This window comes from Venturia canescens, chromosome 10 (assembly GCF_019457755.1).
Source record: "Venturia canescens isolate UGA chromosome 10, ASM1945775v1, whole genome shotgun sequence".
Taxonomy (NCBI): domain Eukaryota; kingdom Metazoa; phylum Arthropoda; class Insecta; order Hymenoptera; family Ichneumonidae; genus Venturia; species Venturia canescens.
In genome coordinates, this window is record NC_057430.1 from 11,900,995 (window position 1) to 11,919,137 (window position 18,143).

The 18,143-nt window shown below is 40.5% G+C and overlaps 1 protein-coding gene across 1 annotated transcript; it reads left to right on the top strand.

Moving 5' to 3' along the window:
• The first annotated feature begins 15,508 nt into the window (after window positions 1-15,508).
• Window positions 15,509-18,117, top strand: Syx17 (syntaxin 17). The gene is made up of 5 exons (XM_043430302.1): window positions 15,509-16,061; window positions 16,148-16,343; window positions 16,801-17,021; window positions 17,178-17,394; window positions 17,585-18,117. The coding sequence occupies exons 1-5, from the start codon at window positions 15,918-15,920 to the stop codon at window positions 17,740-17,742; spliced, it is 936 nt and encodes a 311-aa protein (XP_043286237.1). The 5' UTR covers window positions 15,509-15,917; the 3' UTR covers window positions 17,743-18,117.
• The last annotated feature ends 26 nt before the right edge of the window (window positions 18,118-18,143 follow it).

The window sequence follows — 18,143 nt, forward strand, 5'->3', positions numbered from 1 at the left end:
CACGAAAGTTTTATGATTTTCCTGGCCAGTCGCTCTCGATTCCAGGCGGATTGTCCTTTTGTATACATTCCATTATCGGCTCTCGAGCTTCCCTTCTCTATTTGGATTAACGTACCATATAATATATTCTTGTTTGCTTTTTCCTTCGTTTTACATAAATTATATGGAGCGCGGTGGAGGAACTTGGTAACAGAGTGTCTGGTAGTTTCGCCTCGTCGTGTACCATCGTACAGAACAAAACGTATGAATATATTTCAAAATATAACGTTTATTTCGTGTGCATACTCGTTCGATGCGCGCACGACAAATTTTTAACGACTCGTTCCCATGAATTCAAGTTCCCATACACATTTTTTATAATAACGAAAATTTATGAAAATCAGCGTAAATAATTATCGATCAAAATATCATTCATTAACACTTCAAAGTATCGAGGACAATAATAATGAAACGCACCGATCTCATTGCTCACGCGAACGAAAATAATTAATAGTTCCTTCGTGGCTTGTTTATCCCAAGAATTTCCCATTAAATTCCATTTTCTTCGGCCCCTTTTCACCCAACGAGAATAAACGATATTAAATTCTGCATTATTTCAATATTTTCGAGCATTCATCCCACGAATGAATGATTTCAAATGAACAAATTGACGAGTCCGCTCGTTCACACGCCCAGAAATTAATGATCGTCGAATTTGTGTCCCTGAATCACTCGTCATCGGGTTTCCTCCTTCGTTCCCCCTTCACTTTTCATAAATGGAAAAAAAAAACAGGTGAAAAAATCGTTATCGAAATATTGAGTGACCGAGGCCACTGCAGCTCGTAAATCAGAGCGACAAATGAGAATTGCATATCGTATTACTCGTGAAACTGAATCTTCCCTTTCGCATGAAAGTGCAATATATCCTTGGAGCGCGGTGTGCATAGATTTGGATTACTATATAGTGCGAGTGGGACGCTCGAGATGAGGTATCAGAGTTCGGTGCAAGCGTGTGTATACTCGTATAGTGGAAATGGAAGAAAATCCTCGAAATTCAAGACGAGGAGAGCAGAACGCTTTCCGCCAAGGGCCAACAACCGTCGGAGACGATACGCGCGTTTAAGGTGTCAAACGAGAATTTACTAACGTCTCACCAAATAGTTCTTGCAGAAGCAAAGTGAGAATTCACGCAGACGTGCCCACGCATCGACATAAACACGTGCACGTGCACACCACGACGAGCACCTCCGGACGCATTTCCCCATCTCGTATTCTCGCTTTATATGAAAATTCCAACCTTTCCTTCGCCCGGCGTATTGTACGCGATCGAAACGTGTACCGATCTTACGGCGGATTGTAAATCTGACTAAATCTTCAACCGGAGATAAGATTTCGTGGTATTTCAGAGCAAATCTGTGAGTAACTCCGACTCAACTTAAGTAAAAAATCATTCAGAGTGAGCCGACGTGCTTGAAAGTTATTCCTTGAAATGTGACCTGCTTCCAATGGACTTCGATTCGAATAGGACCTTAATAAACTCATATTATTGTAACAATTTATGTTTCACGTGGAGATGCACCTTGAAATATAAAACCATCGAATTCAACTGGGATCTATAGTCGATCATTTTTTTTTGTTTCAGCCAAATGGAATTCTGTTTAACTCGAAAAATTATTTTCATCCATTACAATAATTACAATTCATGCAACAACTTTTTCCTTGATATTGCGATCCTTACAAGTTTTAACAAATTCGACGAGCATGTTATTCAATATTTGCAGGGGCCTGTGTAAGCCTTGGTGAGTATAAATACTCTCAACAATTAATTTTTTCAATCTTTCCTGACTGTTTTGATATATTTTTTTTTTTTCACGCGATTACAACATTTTATTTGAGGTGAATGAGAATTTTCATAAATTCAGCTTTAAAAAAAAAGAAATTATTGATTTTATCGTAGGAGGTTTGAATGAATCGTGTTTTCCGCGTGAGATAATGAATAACTGTTCTGAACAATCGTATCAAACGACGATTCAGTCGAATTGTTTACGCGAACTCAATAAAATATTAACCGGAAGAGAGATAATTTTTGGGAATAAATACAGATCGAAAATTGGGCTTGTTGATATGACAAAAAAATTGTTCCGGGTCGGAGAAAATGTGGGGGCGCCGGGGAGGGATGTATTCATCGATAAGAGGAACGAGGACAGTGCACCGAGCGAGTTTCCTGTAAATAACCCGATAAATTATTGTCGCTGGACAATGAGCGTCATAAATATCTCCCGTAGAAGCTTTTACTGTGGTGGATCGCTGTATTCTCATAAACATACTATTATATATAGGGCGTACAGGACACGGCGGATTTACGCTTATATGATATATAAATTTTCTATTTACACGTATATTTATATGTTTAAAAGGCTCATTGTATATTCCAGCGGCGCTTCGACGATAGGTGCGTCGGACGCTCTCGCAGCTGACATATTTTATGCCCCTGGCACACGAACACTCTCGACGTAATTTACAAAATGACGTGAAAAGAAAAGGAAAAATTGATGAAACTTATGATTTCGTTGATTGGGAAATCATTTCTTGAAATTTACGAGCAAAAATGCTCTGAGGGGGAGCTGCTTTTTCGTCCGTCGGGTGGAAGCGACCCTCGATGCAAAAATGTTGGATTTTGACATAAAAATGAAACGTTTTTGACCGAAACGTCAGCACGATTAAATCGAAAGAAAATGAAAAGCGACTGAAATCGATGCTTCCAATCCAAAGCTGTAAACACTGAGGATTTTCTCGAAATTTAGGATTAAAAAATGGAGAATTTGCACGCTTTGCTACGAGCACGCGGCCAGGTCGACGGGAGTTATTATTTCCAGGTGATGATTCAAGGCTGAGTTTTGAAGGAGGTAAAAAATGGAGTTAAATTGGAGATAAATAAAATGGAGGGTGGTGAAGAATACTCAGGAGGGAAGCGGGGGTGGTTAAAAAGACGGAGGAAATGGAGACTCATAGCAGAGAAGAGAGCAAAGTTGTTTAATTCGTAACTCGTTCGAGGAAGGCGAAGAGAGAGGTGAGCCTGAGAGAAAGTAAGAGGGAAAAGAGCTTTGAAATTCCGGCGAAGAAACATAGTGGCGGAAAAGAGGGCTACAGTACACACAGAAGCGAAAGGTCGGCACGGTGAGGGGTGGGAGAGGGAATGATTTTACTTGCAGTGTGACGAAGAACGAAGTGGAAGAGGTTAAGGGAGGCTGAGAGCAGGAGAGGCCGGAGAGAGTTAGGTGTTGGTGGAAGGCTTCGCGATCACGTACTGTCGAAAATACTCAGGGCAACTCCATCACGAGCAAGGAAAAGCAGGGCCCCGGAGGGGATGAAGGAAAAGCAAGCAAGGAAGCAACTCTTCGAGTCCATCCGTCGAATTCTCGCCGAACCAACGCAGCCTCCTCCTTCAACCCCTTTACTGCAACTGTGTATTCCTTCGACTTATTCGTACTATCTAATGGTGGGTGTGAGATCCTGAGAATTGGATTAACGCGATACGTTTTCTTGGCCGACGAATCTCTCACCCTTACGAGTTTCGAGAACCAACTCCTCTCTCTCGCTCTCTCCACTCCCTTCGAAGTCTCCCCTAAAAGTAGTCCTGCCTCATGTACGTAATAGGGACGGTAAGGCGGTGAAGGGTACGTCGAGAAGTGCCAGCAGAAGGGGTGCGCAAGCACAAAACTCCTGGTTCCCTCTCTCTCTCTCTCTCTCTCTCTCTCTCTCTCTCTCTCTCTCTCTCTCTCTCTCTCTCTCTCTCTCTCTCTCTCTCTCTCTCTCTCTCTCTCTCTCTCTCTCTCTCTCTCTCTCTCTCTCTCTCTCTCTCCCTCTCTCTGCGGCATCGCTTCGGCTTCGCTTCGCTTGGCACAAAACTGAAGCCCGGCTGAGCCCAAACACCCCCGCCGCCCTCTCAGTGCCACCTTTTAACCCTCGCCTTTATCATATTATTTTTTGTTTTTCTCTTGCCTCAATAAACTTTCGTGTACTTTTGTCTTTCGAGCTACTAAATTCGATGCACGCCTCCCGCGCCTCGCGATATATCTCAAACTAATTTTGAGCTTTACCGAAAGTACGAAAAAAGCCGCGCCGATTCGCTATTTCTACCGGACTGCGTTCACGCGTCGCTCGTCCTGCGGTACGCTGAAAGGATGCGGCAAAAGGAGATTTTTGGGGACTTACGTTTCTCATTTTATCGAACAACGTTGAAAGAAGTTTTGAAAAAACAATGAAAACCATTTTGTACTTTAATTATGATTTTTCATCTTTTTTCTTCTTTAGAATTTCGTTTGACCGAACGAACAAAGTCTCCGAGCTCAAGTTCTCCAGTAGCTCGGATACAAGAAGCCGTCGACGCGCGCGCGGCACCGGCGGTGGTTTCTCAACAATTTCCACGAGTTCCAAGACGAATTGTGCGACTTTCGTTGAATTATAACTCGGCGGTGTGTTTACACGCGACTGGAGAAACTCGAGAAAACCGAAGACTGATGACGGTTACACACAGCAGTGCGGGCAAGTACGCGTGACTTTTCCCTCGCGCGAGCGTTTATTCCCTTGGCATTTATCAGGCGTCTTTTCCGTCTGAGCTTTCTCTCACCCTGACGCAATTTTCCATTTCCTCACATTTTATAGTCCTCCTCAGGCCTTTTCGTGACCTCCGTCATCGATTTTTGTTGTATCGATGCGAGTACAGAATACGATTATTTTTGTTTTCGTGTATCCGAAAAAATGTCTTAATTCAAATTCGAAAACGATAATGAATTTTTCTCATTTCTTTCAACACCAAACGCAACTTTATATCGCGGAGACACGTTCGCACCATCTCCTCGACTCGCAGCCTCAGTTTTTCACTCATCTTTCCCGCTCCCTCTCGTTCATTCGACGCTTTTCGCTTTGGCACTGTTCCATATAATACGCGCGAGAACTCGGCCGAGAAGACCTTGTCTCAAAGAGTTATATCAGTTTATCACGAATTTTCACTTCCAACACCAGCAGCGAGAGCTCCCTCCCCCTCCCCCTTTTCTTATTCAATGGTCCACGTGGAGAGCCACGAAACGTCACACCGAGTATTATGACCCTCGGTGGTAATGGGATTATCGGATGATCCTCTAAGCCCGTTTGGATGCAACTTCGCTCCGACCGTCCGGGATACGTATCTCACCTGCTTTTATATATATGTGTGTACATAAACAAATACAGATATTTGGTGTTGGGGGACCCGCGGAGCTTTCCGGTTTACTCGTGCTCGATTTCTCTCTGCTCTCGTTCCCTTTTCTTCCTTCGATTCGTCTTTACGAAGGAGCAAATCCCGCAAGTCTTTATCACGCAGTTATTTTCACAAATGTCATTCGAATGCGATTATTTAAGGTAAAAAATCGGCGCTCGATCGCCTATTTCCTATTTGTCAATTCTCAGGACCCGACAGCTCGCTCACCCACCAATTTTCGTGCACGTCGCAGTAAAATTTCGTTTCGCGAAGTTTTATCTTCGGTGTCGAAGGGCGATAAAACGGGGGCGGTACTAGAAGCGAATATATTTGGAGTTCGAGGGAATTTCAAAGCGAATTTGTATCAACTTATTGAAGTTGTTTTGTGAACCAACGGATTCGTTTTGTGTGCCGAGGAAAACATTACTTTTCAAGAATTTTCAAACTATTTAGCCACCGATTACAAGCAGCATAGTATTTTTTCAATTTTCCTATTTCTCCTCCCTTCAATTCTGAACAGCTTTTCGCGGACAGCATAAAGTTATGCGCGTCGCAGAACAATATTTCGTTTTGTTTTCGAGTGTTATTAATCGCGTCAGACCAGCACTTACTGACAAGTGGAAACGTATTGTAAATCACAAATGTTCACTCTCAGCATAGTAAATTCTATGATAAATACAACGAATACGTTTGACATTTAACCATAAATATAGTTTTTTTTTTCAGGCGTGCCCGAGCATACTTTGCTTGCAAAGTTATGCTTTGTTCGTTCAAAAAAAAAAGTTATATTCAAAAGTAAACATTTGAAGTGACTGCGAAAAAATTTTTTACCGTGCCTACAGAGAAAAAGACTCTCGAGTCTTTTGAATAAAAGGTATGGCTACTGCTCTTCGAATTAATGCTACAAAATCCAGTGCGCAGATACTGTCCCCGAAATACTACATTCCTAGTACCTTCCTGTAGACTTTTCGGCCTTGTTTTCTCGAGAAAAACGAGGGTCACCGGAAGTGCGTATTTAAAAGTTGGCCACGAGAGAGAGATCGGCTGAGTTGAGCGATTGGCTGGGACATGAAGCGCTTCGGGAACGAGGCAGAGAGGCGAGGCCCGCACAACACTGCGCGACGTTTCGGGGAAAGATGGGTGTGAATTATTTGATATGAAACTGAGTGCGGGACGAGTTTTGAATTGATGGGAAGGATTGGGCTCGAGCCAGGGGCTGCGGGGCGGAGGGGAAGGGATGCATTCGGTTCTCCCGGTGCTGAGCGAAGAGGCGCGAAAGAGAGTTTGATCCGGAATATCACGTTTCCGGGAAGTTGAGCTTCCCTTCTATCACGCCGAGGCGAAGAGGAGGGGGCGAGGCGCGGGCCCGGGGCACGGGGATGGGAATAAATCCACGCTTCGTGGGAGAAATTTGTTCCCATGTGTTTGTGCGATCGCCTGTTGTCGCTTGGTAACCAAACTTTCGCGTTTAGCTTCGCCAAACTCTCCACTCTTGTTCTCCCCTCCCCCCCTTACTCGCTTTTTCCCCGTCCCTCTCTCTCTCTCTCGGTTTCGGACCAAACGCATCGTACCAGAGGACAACGAGCATCGATAACAACGAACGAGATTCTCCGGCAACGGGTATTTACAAGCTGCATAAATAAATGGAAATTGCTAACCGTTGTAACGCTCTGCTCGTAGACTCCGAACATTCCTACATTTGTATTTGTTTATATACTGCACTAGAAATCAATATATACATGCATATTTGCACAGCTGTCCTCCCGTCTAGGCATACATGTATTTATCCTGATTGCTAATAGCCAAAAGGGCCGATATCGAATGATTGGAACTCCGATTTTAAGGCGAAAACCAAACCGTTTTGTTTTTCGGGCCCTATCTTCGTATACATGCGAACGAACCTGCTGGTGACACCCCCGAGCCGTGATCATGAGCTTCCGCGTTTATATTTGCGCCCAAGTGACATACGAACTGCAACGTGAAACACCCCCGGCAACACCGAAAACATCTCGCCTCTCAGTTATGTAGAGAAAAACAAAAAGATCGACGACAAACAGGCGGGGAAATCGGTTCCGATTTTCCTACCCTCCGCAATCGACTCCATTTCTCTTTCTCTCTCGCTCTCTCTTCCCACAAATATCCAAGCGTGCATGTTCTCCTTTTCACTCGCGTGTTTATTATTTTACGTACATTTTCATACATTACACACATATTTCAAAAGATTGTGACACGCACGAGTATAATTTCATGTCGGGAAAGGATTTGTCCACGGTAATCCATAGCAACGACCGCGGTTCTCTCAATCACGATAGTGCCTCGACGTAGTTTTTCAATTTGTATTTGTTTTCCTGTTCGTATATAAATTTTGCTGTATAATCCTCTTTGATTTTATCGGATTTTCGTCACGGCGTTGAGCGAATATTTTATGGGGTGGGAATAAAATGTTAGAATGACTAAAAATTTCAAGAAGTTAAAGTCTCGAGTTTATAAACTTCGAACGATAATATGGAGACGACTGAAATATCGTTTTTCCGAAAATTTGACTATCACACTTCCGATTCATAAATTACTACAATCAGCAATACCGTGAATATTCACAACTTCAAAAATAATAACGAAAGACTAAAATATTACTGAGGTTGAAATACTTAAACGCCAAAAAGTCGAGCGGTCAAAATATAGCGAAACGTTAGAAAGTCGACCGATCAAAATAAAGAAACGCAGCAGAGCTCAAAATACACGCGTCTCACTCACTCAGACTAGTAATCCTCAATTTCGACCATCGCCATTTTGGCTTTCGCCTTTTCGAGCCGCATCGCTATTCTCCATACCCAAGTTTTATAGGCTCGAAAAATTCACTTTCGATTTTTTGCTACTCTATATTCTGGCTTGTCTGTAAAACAACTATTTTCCATTTTGCATTCGAAAATATGAACTTTTGACATTCGTGTGGTCTGTAAAAATTGCACGCGAAATGCAAACTATCGAAATACATATATTTTCGAGTAAATACGAATTCAAAGAAGGAATATTCGATTAAACGCGTAATCTGCTAGATCGTGAATAAGAATTTCGAATTACTTATTTCTCTTCAATCTTATATATCACAAAATAAAAAATTTCGAAATATCGACCGTTCTACAATTTGGTTAATGTTGAATCCCACCTAAAGGTTCTCAGTCATTATGCACATATTTTTATTGTTTTTTTTGTTTATAAATTTTTCGAGAGCTCTGAAAAATGTTGAATTTCTTTTTGGATTTTCATCGAAAACGTTTGAAGTAAATTTTGGAATTCCGACTTCCGTATTAGGACAGTTTTTGTTTAGGTTTTTCATAATATCAATACTTTTGACATTTGTTTGGTTCGCAATGGCATTTACGAGGAGGCTGCAAGAGATTAGAATCGTAGTTGTCAGAGGTCTGAAAAAGGTAGCGTTAAAACTCTACAGCTATAATTACCGAATGTTTTAGTGTGACAACGCGAGAGAACGGGTGTACCTCGTCTTATCGTAGCTGGTACACGCATTTTCCAAGCCCTTTTGCTGCAGTCATTTGTAAGCCCCTAAGTATGAGGGAGAATTATATTCGCGGGGGTGGTGGTAATTTCTCGCGTCTCTGTTTGAAGAGAGAGCGAGCAGGAGGTAAAGGTCATAAAAGAGTCGTTTTTCAAACGTTAAATGTGCCCAATTTTGGCACAAACACGCTCGTTCCAGCCGCAAAACAAGATCTTCGAGCGAGGGAAAAAAATATGTTCGCGTAACGAATGCCCTCTCGGTTGAATAAACCGAAAGCATTTGTCATTGCTCAAAACGGGGAGCGAATTTCCCAAATTTCTTTCCCATGCCATTTTAGAAAGTGAGACTCGCGAGATAATTGAAAAAAAATTATCTCACCGTTTCACAAATGTTAAAACTCAAGGGATTAAATAACGAAATAATTTTGTATTTCGTTCGAACCAATCGAACACTCGCGCCCAAGCTCCCCCTTTCAATTCATTGTAATTTCATCAATTCTCTCACAGCGGATAATCGGATATCCTCGAGCTTTCTGTGTTCCTTCCTGCTTCGGTGTGCTTCATTCTTACACATTTCCTCATCTCGTGATCGTGAAATCCCGGCCCAAGATTAAGTCGCACAGTCGTGAGGACGCTTTCGCGGTCCAGATTCTCTGTATACGTATCTATGTATATGCGCACAAAATGTGTAGCTATATAACGTACTTGGGGAATATACCTTCACCTTGGGAGCAGAGCTGGCAAGCGAGAGGAGATCTTCTCATTTCCATAGCGACAATCCGGAAAGCACGTTTTCCAAATTAAGCCTCTCCCGCTCTCGTTCTTCCCCTACTCATTGCCAGCAGCGTTTAATTAACCCGCTTATGGAGCGTACTCGTGGGTCCATACTATCCGCTTCATACATTCGGCCATTTCACCATTTTCCTTATACTTTTATCCTGGCGTGTCCTTAGCTCGAGCCGTTTCTCACGCGTCTAATCGCCATCGCCAATTTCTTTCTACTGCGCTCGTTATAATTTTATGGATCCTCGGGACTTTTCTCTAATTTTCTTCCGCATCCGATGACTTTATCGCAATTTAATTTGCTCTCGGGACTCTCAGGTAAGCCGATTCGAGCCGGTGGACTTTTTGTTTTCTAAAGAGGCTCAATTTATTGGGACTTTTCGAGGGACTTCCGGCTCGGGGCGGCAACTGTCAATTCCATGACAACCGATACCCCGATCGAAGTTTCTCTCGCGATTCTTATTCCCTGGAAAATGAGTTTTACCTGTTGGGCCTGCGATCCGTCGAAAACGCTCACTTATTCGGCTACTTTTCAAAGGACTTCCGGTCTCGAGGGCAGAGCATGTGCCGACTGCGTTTGGCAGAGGACGGAATTTTCGAGTGCGGAGAGAAACAGAGTCGTCGAAACTGATAGTGAAAAAGGACAGATCGGTGTGCAAACACTGGACGTTTCTCGTGTTCCCCGCAGTCAAGAGGATTTATAGATTTTGCTCGATCGTCACTTCTGACCAAAAGCTCCGAACGTGCCGTGCCCAGGGCCGAGCCAAAGGTTCGATTGATTATTTAAGCCTTCTGCTCTCTCTCTCGTTCCTTGCTCCGTGCCTCTTCGATTCACCTTCATCCTTTGTATACACAGCGCAGAAAAGCCTCGAGAATTCTCCTTTCGTCGAGGCGGAAGTAAAGGCGGAGCGTGAGAAAGAGAGGATCCTTCGGCGTAAGCTCGCCAGGGTACTTTCCATCTTTGTTCATCAGTCTAATACCCCTTCCTCTCGCTCGTTTTTCTTAAATCCTTCCTGCGAAATGTTACTCTCAAGGTCCATTCGCACGTGTATTTTTTTTAAGGGCTTTTCGGCGCCCTCGTATATTTGTAGATGCAACGGGACCAAACCTTTTCTTGATTCTCGTGCCTGCACCCAAGAGGATCACTCACTCGATGGAACGAGAGGAGCGGAGGGGAGGAAAAATGGGAGAGAGGAAGGGAGAGAATCGAAGGTTTTCTCCTTTTTGCGCGGGGATCTCTCGAGTCGAAACGCGACAAAGAAAAGGGTGAGGGACAGGGCAAAAGCTTGAAATTGAAAAGGACTTTCGAGAGAGCCCAATCGACTGGCGAGGGGCGCAGAAACCTCCACCTGAGCTTTGTCGAACTCCCTCGCTCTCTATATATATACATTTGTATACTTTGACTACTTCCGGACTCCCTCTTTCTCTCTCTGGAAGCGTCAAACAGTATTGTGTGGTGAAAATATAAAAACGTGCCCGCAAGTAGTCGACGAATTATAAATGGAATGATAAAAGAAACTTTACACGAGAAGCAGGAGCAGACGAAAAAGTGAGGTAATTATCTTGCTGAATGCCACTGCAAAATTGAATTTCTTTCAACCCCCTCGAGCTTCTCGGTATATAGATTTGCTGACTGCAGGTCACATTTTTTTTCATCGAAGCTCCGAGATTTATCATTTCCTAAGAGCGAGGCTCTGGGTCTCGAAATCTTCGAAGTTTTGCAATAAATAATCCACTAAGAAATTGTGGTAAAACGGTTGTTCGAGAATGAAAATTCTTACGTTCATAAATTTCCATAAAATTGCGTCTATTTTCAAACGTATTTACAGTCATTCAATTTGAATTTGGAAGAAAATTCATGAGAGCAATCCACGTTGACTGTTTCGATTTTTTTCGTACGTGTCCTATATATTCTTTAAGGACATGAATTTTTCTTCGATCCTTGGAAGGCTGGAGTGTCGTTGGACGCACGTTTCGACCTCTCCGGCGTGTTGTTATTGCACCAAGCTCCGAAGACCGAACGAACGAGTTCGACAATTGAAAAATGCTCGCAACGCCTGTTGGCCGAGCAAAAGAATAAAAAAATAGGGAACGAAAAAAAATTACTGAACTGTGTACACCGATAAACGTTTTGTGAGCGTTCGACGTTCCAAGGGGGAGAAAAAAGGTAACAAAATATCCGCTTTTTGGCCCACAGCAACACCAGATGCCAGCGATTTTCGTTAGCACCTCTATTTATTTTTCCCTAACGGAATTGAAAAAGCCACACGTGCTGCGAGAAAATTAATTCAGTTCACCTTCGTTTCTCACTTTCCATCTCGCTCTTTTCTCTTTGACAATATACCAAAAATCGGGCATATCGATCGAAAAGTGTCGAAACTTTTAAGCGAGCTCTCTGGATTCTTCGAAACGTTTTATTGACAAAAAATAAAATAAATTTTCAAATTTCCTATCGAAATGTTCTTCCACAGAACGAATCGATGCACGAGAAGATTTTTTTCGCTCGACACGATTTCGAGGAGCAATAATTTTTGGCGTTTCACCCCAAGCTTTCCGTTTTAACGTTTGTTTTATTTGGCAGCAGGATTTTGTGTGTCGGTGCAAGATTGACCTCTCGGCTCAGAGGGTGCAAGAATCGTAGGATTCTGCGAGAAAGATTGAGAAAGCCCGCACGCAGAGAGTCGTAAATAGAAAAAAAAAAAAAAAATAAAACGAAAAGAAAGAGTCAGAGGCATAAACTCGCAGTTTACAGTCCGCTAAATGCAACGCCATGAAAGTATATCCGCTTCCTACAACACACTCATCGCCGAGGGTGCTGCTGGCTGCGTCTGTAAAAACTCGTCAACGAGAACATCAGCAAAACGTTGAAGAAAGAGGGAGAAAAAAAGCAAGAGCAGCCTAGTTTTACGACGCTGAAATCTGGCGAAAGCAAACCCTCCCCCCCCTCCCCGAGCGAATATAACGACGAAAAAGATTTAGGAGTGTAGGAAAGAAAATAAAGTAAATGGGAATAAAATTGCGGAGGTAAAGGCTGCGGGTCTTCGGAAAAGCCATGATCGCGAAGACTTCGAGATTTTCGCCTCACCAATCGTCTAAAAGAAATGATTCTCTGTCTTACATGTGTTTTATGGGGGCTAAAAACGGTGCGAATCGAAAGGTAATACTTTTTTAAGACTTTTGATAGAAAAAAAAAGCACAAAGAGCATTGTAGTCGAGTGAAATTCGTAATTCGACGGGAAAGTTCAGGGAATATTTGAGTGCACGAATGCCCTTAAAGTTCTGAAGCACCGAATACCTCAGTTCGATAATGTTCAATTGGGAGTAAAATTTTCAAGCATTTCGTGCCAAAAATAGAAACGAAGCTCTGTTAAAAACATTATCATTCTGGCTGAATTATTGGAAATTCATCGAAATCGTTTTCTCGAAATTATTGAATGTTCATGAAAAATCGAAAGTTTTTTATTTATTTCGCTGTTGCATTGCCCTTCACCTTTCCCTTACGGTACACAAAAAGTTGCGACGAACAAGCTCGCGAAGTCGAATAAGAAATAGACACTGCAGCACTTTTTTCTTTGATTTTGTCAAAATAACATGGGAGGAAATTCCATTTGGGGAAAAATTCTCGTCTCCTCCCTACGTAGCAGATGCCGAGCGTATATCGGTGCGAATATTGGATAAAAGTTTTGGTCGAAAGGCTCGGGAGGGAAAATAATTTTGTTGGAGGAATAAGCTGGTACAAGTGCTGCCTGAAAAGCAGTCCGAGCCTCCCTTGTCCGGCTGTTTCCCTCTCAAACAACAAGCTTCGACAACTCCAAACTTTCTCGTCGTATAACGAAATCTTTTTTATCCTTTTATTTTCTGTATTTAATTCTCTATTTCATATTTTTCCAACTTTTATTACACATTTTCTCATGTACTCGCTTATTCACATTCCATTTTTCAATATTATTCCGTTTTCATAATGAAAAAATTATTTTTTTTTTTTACTTTCCCATGAAATCATGGAAAAATCCATTTCCCATCCACTTTTATATTTTCCTCCGGCCAATTATGCCTCGCGAAGAATTTGTTACAAATAAAGTTGAATGATTACATCAGAATTTCATTAAAGCCACTTCAATTTTACAAAAGTTACCAACTAACGATCCTGCCAACTACAAAAAACAAAGACAAATTGAAGTGGTCAAAAAATCCTTGAAAAATCATTAGCCTAATGATCAAATACGTATATTTTGGCATCAAGTCGAACGAATCTATTGATTTCCCCAAAAAATGAGAGCACTTCCCCTTTCAAATTCTTTTCGAAGCTTCTCGCGAGGCACTGATCGAAAAATCAATCGTTCCAAGTCCCAGCAGAAATGTCGTCCAGAGGATGTTGAATTTTAGACGAAAACATGTGCGAAAATCTCTCTGCTAACCGTTTCACGGCTGAATTTCTTCAAACTTTTATCAAAGTGAAACTATCAAAGTTCTGCGATTCGACCAGGTTTTAGTCCAAGAAACATTTTATCCACTTTTCAAACTTCCCGTGTATCAAAACGTGGCGATTTTCAAATACTATGAAACCACGAAAAATGATTAAGTTCGAAACGAACGAAAAGGCATAAATAAAAAAAATCAATTAAAAGACCGAAAACAATGAAGAATAAATGTAAAAAAAACGACAAAATTAGTGCACGAAGAGCGAGCTCGCATGAATTTGCATTACAGATCGTTCGAACAATTTTTTAATTATTTTAATTATTTTTTAATTTTTATATATATTTTTAATATTATTTAAAAATATTTTTTTTATTATAAATTTATAAATAAAGTTTCATTATTTTTAAATCCCTCTAAGTCATGCATTAGATCGAGACTTTTTTCCTTTTGCGTTTCCTTTGAAGAATATTTCAACGGAACATTTAATTCATCCATTCCCAGAGAGAAAACGAGTGAAAGAAAAAAAAATAACAAATGAAAACTTTTTGCATATCAAAGTGATTCGAGTTTTTTTCCCCCCTCATTATTCGCGTCTGACCACAACTGACCTACTCTACTGGCCGAATCGAAATCCATATTCGTTCGCGACCACAATTTGTTGGGATATAGAATGAATCGATGTTCGCATATATAGAGACATGAAACGAACGAGGAAACCAGCCGGGTGTCTATGACGGAAAGCGATGAGTGAGATCCACGAGCAATTCGAATTTATTGGAAAATTCATTGCTCCTGTCTCTTTCACGTGTAGAGATAAAAATGCATCGAAAATGTAGTGACGGTAAATTGTAACAGACCAGAAACGACCTCGTTATTGAAAACAAAAAGAAATGTGAGCTTGAGCCAGCCGATTTTGACAAGTGTACGAGACTATTTGACAGAGATCGAACGAAATGTTGTGCAGGTTTTTTCAAATGAGATGATTGTGAAAAAAATGCTGTTATTGTCGTTAGTTTTGGCCTTTTTCTATTATACGTTGATTGAAAATAATATTTTTATTGTTGTATCGTTTATTATTCATAATTCGAAACTCGATTCGATTAAAAACGTTTGTCGAAACCAATTTATGATGAAAAAGAATTTGGTAATTATTTTTTGACACTTTTTCGTAATGTCGACCAACTTGGAAGCCTCGAACGGAGCCGAAGATCGAGCTCGATTTCGTACCGTGAATCCCAACAATACACATTTTTGTGATTTATATTTTGATGACACGAAAGCAGCAGCATAATTGCGTGAGAATTCACTTTGTTGGAAAAACATCGTTTCTTCATTACCGTCCGAAGATAAATAATCTACCGTCGGTAAAGCAGGCGTCTGATTAACGATTGCCAAAAGTATCGAAGTAATCGAAGAATTTTTGAGAATTCGAAAACATCGAGCTCGAAACATAAGACTCACTGCCTCGTGTGTCAAAGAGAATAAATTTAGTTTTTTTTATAATGCCTTAACAAGACAAAATTCCTTCCTACGACCCGTCAAAAAATATGCAAACCTCCAACTTGGCGCAACATCGTACGCTGTACCAAAAGAACTGAGTTCTTTGACTGTACGTTCGCTGTCAGTACTCAGTACGTCATAGTAAAACAGCTGATTGTTTTATTTTTATAACGCACATACACAGTAAGAAAAAAAAACCAGGAACGAAAAAATAAGAGACGCACAAAAACAGTGGAATAGTGGTATCGATTATCGTGAAGGGGTATTTATCTGGGACATTGCTCTCTCTCATGCTCTTTCGGAGGTTAAAAAATGTGGTGTAAATACAATCGCAGTAAACAGAAGTGTACATAACAGAGAGTTTGAAAGAGCGACAAGGTCGCAAACAATATTAAGCGTTCCGTCAAGCAAATGACTCGAAAATCTTAAAGTGCACGATTCAGTAAAATACATATTTTTTTTTCATTCAACTTTCGTCATGTCTGTCACGAGCGATCAAACAAACAATGGCGGTTCAAAACAATCGATCAGAAGACTCGAAATTCCAATAAGTAAATTTAACGATGTGGCGATACCGCATCATTTGGACTTGCTCAGACATCACAAAAACAATATTAAAAAAGTGAGGAAAAAAATCGCTATAATAAGCATGAACTGAAAAATTCATCAAAATTTTATTCATCATCCATGATTTTATCCACTTTGTAGTATCAAAGAATGCGCAATTGGGAACTAGTTAGAAAGGAACAAATCAATGCTGCTAGATTGACCAAGCAGATGGAACAGTTACTCTATGAAATGGACACTCTTAGATCTCAAGTACGGGATGAAGATATTGACAAATTTGACAAACTCACCTTCAATTCTAGAACCAGCACTATTGCAGCAATCAAAGAATATCTTGGTAATGAATTAGGATACTTTTGATGAATGATGAACAGACTAACAATTTTACTGCAAAAATATGGTTCCTCGGTTTCCTCAAATCAGGTTCCTAAAAATTTTAGTACAAAAGTATGGAAGGCGATTGAATTGTATGAGCAGAAGCAACAAAATTTCGAAGATCATTTTTTCAAGCATGTTTTGTATTGATACTTTTGTGATAATTATTGGTACCAAAATATCTTGAGCAATAAAAAATGTGCTCGGAAAAACAATTGCTTATGCAACTGTGAACAAAAAAGATTATGGATAGAACAAAAGTAGAAATAAGAAATTTTGTTTAGATCTACTGTGAATCTGACAAGTGAAACCTGCACGAGGACAACCATTTTTTTCATCCCCTAAAATTTATTCATTGAAAAGTGTTGAGACAGAAACGTTGTGAATTTTTGTAACTGTAATGAAGTATTTACTTGTAGAGTTATCATTCGAACCGCCGTCGGCCACATCATCCAGACCTGAATCACCCAAAAATGAAGATCAAAATGCCACAGACCCACTTGAGCAACGTCAAATTGACCTGCACGCAGAAGAGGAAGATTTGGAAAGACAAAAAGCCTGTTTGCATGCTTGGAATTCTCTGCAACAAGATTTGCAACAGTTACATCAGTTGTTTGTCGACTTCAATCAAATAATAATGGTAGGTTTTTAAATGATCACTATAATGATCAAGGTTGGTCAAAAATTAAATTCTGTAATAAAACCATTTTTCCCATCCAACTGAGGGCTTTGAAGATTTCAAGTATTGCAACCTGCTCGATTTATCACTTTTTTAACAAAATTTTCTCTAATCCAGGATCAACGTGAACAAATTGAAAATGTAGAAAATAATGTAGTCACAGCAGACATAAATGTGCAACAAGGTGTGAAATGTCTCGAAAAAGCATCAAAGTACAAAGCAGCGATTTATCCAGTAGCCGGAGCACTGCTCGGCACTTGTCTCGGTGGTCCAGTGGGACTCGTAGCAGGATTAAAACTAGGTGGTCTAACAGCTATCGGTGGGGGCCTTTTAGGCAAGTTTTTCTCGAGTGTTGATTTTCGGTTCATGAAAACTAATCGTTATTGGCTTTGAGTAATTTAAAAAAATTTGAATTCTCATTGTTATTACTCTGAAAAATCTGTTTGTGCTTAAGTTACAATTTTATCTCCAGAAATTGAGGATGTTTCAAAATTTAATATTTTGCAATTTTTTTCCACTCGCAGGATTCACTGGAGCAACATTACTGAAAAAACGCCAATTGGCGATAAAGCAAGAAAGCGAAATAGAGTTGAAAGCACAAGAAGAAACAAGGAAAAATAATCTCACAAATTCGACAACAAGCTTGCAATCTTTGACTGTGGATTCCAAAAAAAAATTGTGACAAAAGGCTAAAAGTAATGCAAATAATCAAAAACTCGACTCGTGCTATCTACTCTGATCTGACAATCCTCGATTTTTTAGGACCTGCTTCAACGAAATTTACTCATAATTCTCACATTCTTTTCACATGAAATTATGACAATTTCCCACCAAATCGCTAGTAGCTGTGATTCGCGCCTAAAAATATCGTACTCTATTTTATATACGAAAGCACATAAGTTTGCTTTTTGGAATGGTGATCGACTTTTTTTGTAAATCGATCGATAAGCGGTCAAATTTTTATTCTGATATATATGTACATCACGTTGTATTATGATGAGTGATAGAATTTGCAAAAGAATTCATATAGGATATTCGAATAAACCGATAAAAACTATTATTAATACAATGCATCTCCCTTAC

What these genes read in the sequence shown, in the direction of transcription:
- Syx17 (XM_043430302.1), top strand. Translation starts at nt 15,918, where the DNA reads ATGTCTGTCACGAGCGATCAAACAAACAATGGCGGTTCAAAACAATCG. An exon ending in ACAAAAACAATATTAAAAAA is followed by an intron (nt 16,062 to 16,147) that starts GTGAGGAAAAAA and finishes TCCACTTTGTAG; the next exon opens with TATCAAAGAATGCGCAATTG. An exon ending in AGCAATCAAAGAATATCTTG is followed by an intron (nt 16,344 to 16,800) that starts GTAATGAATTAG and finishes ATTTACTTGTAG; the next exon opens with AGTTATCATTCGAACCGCCG.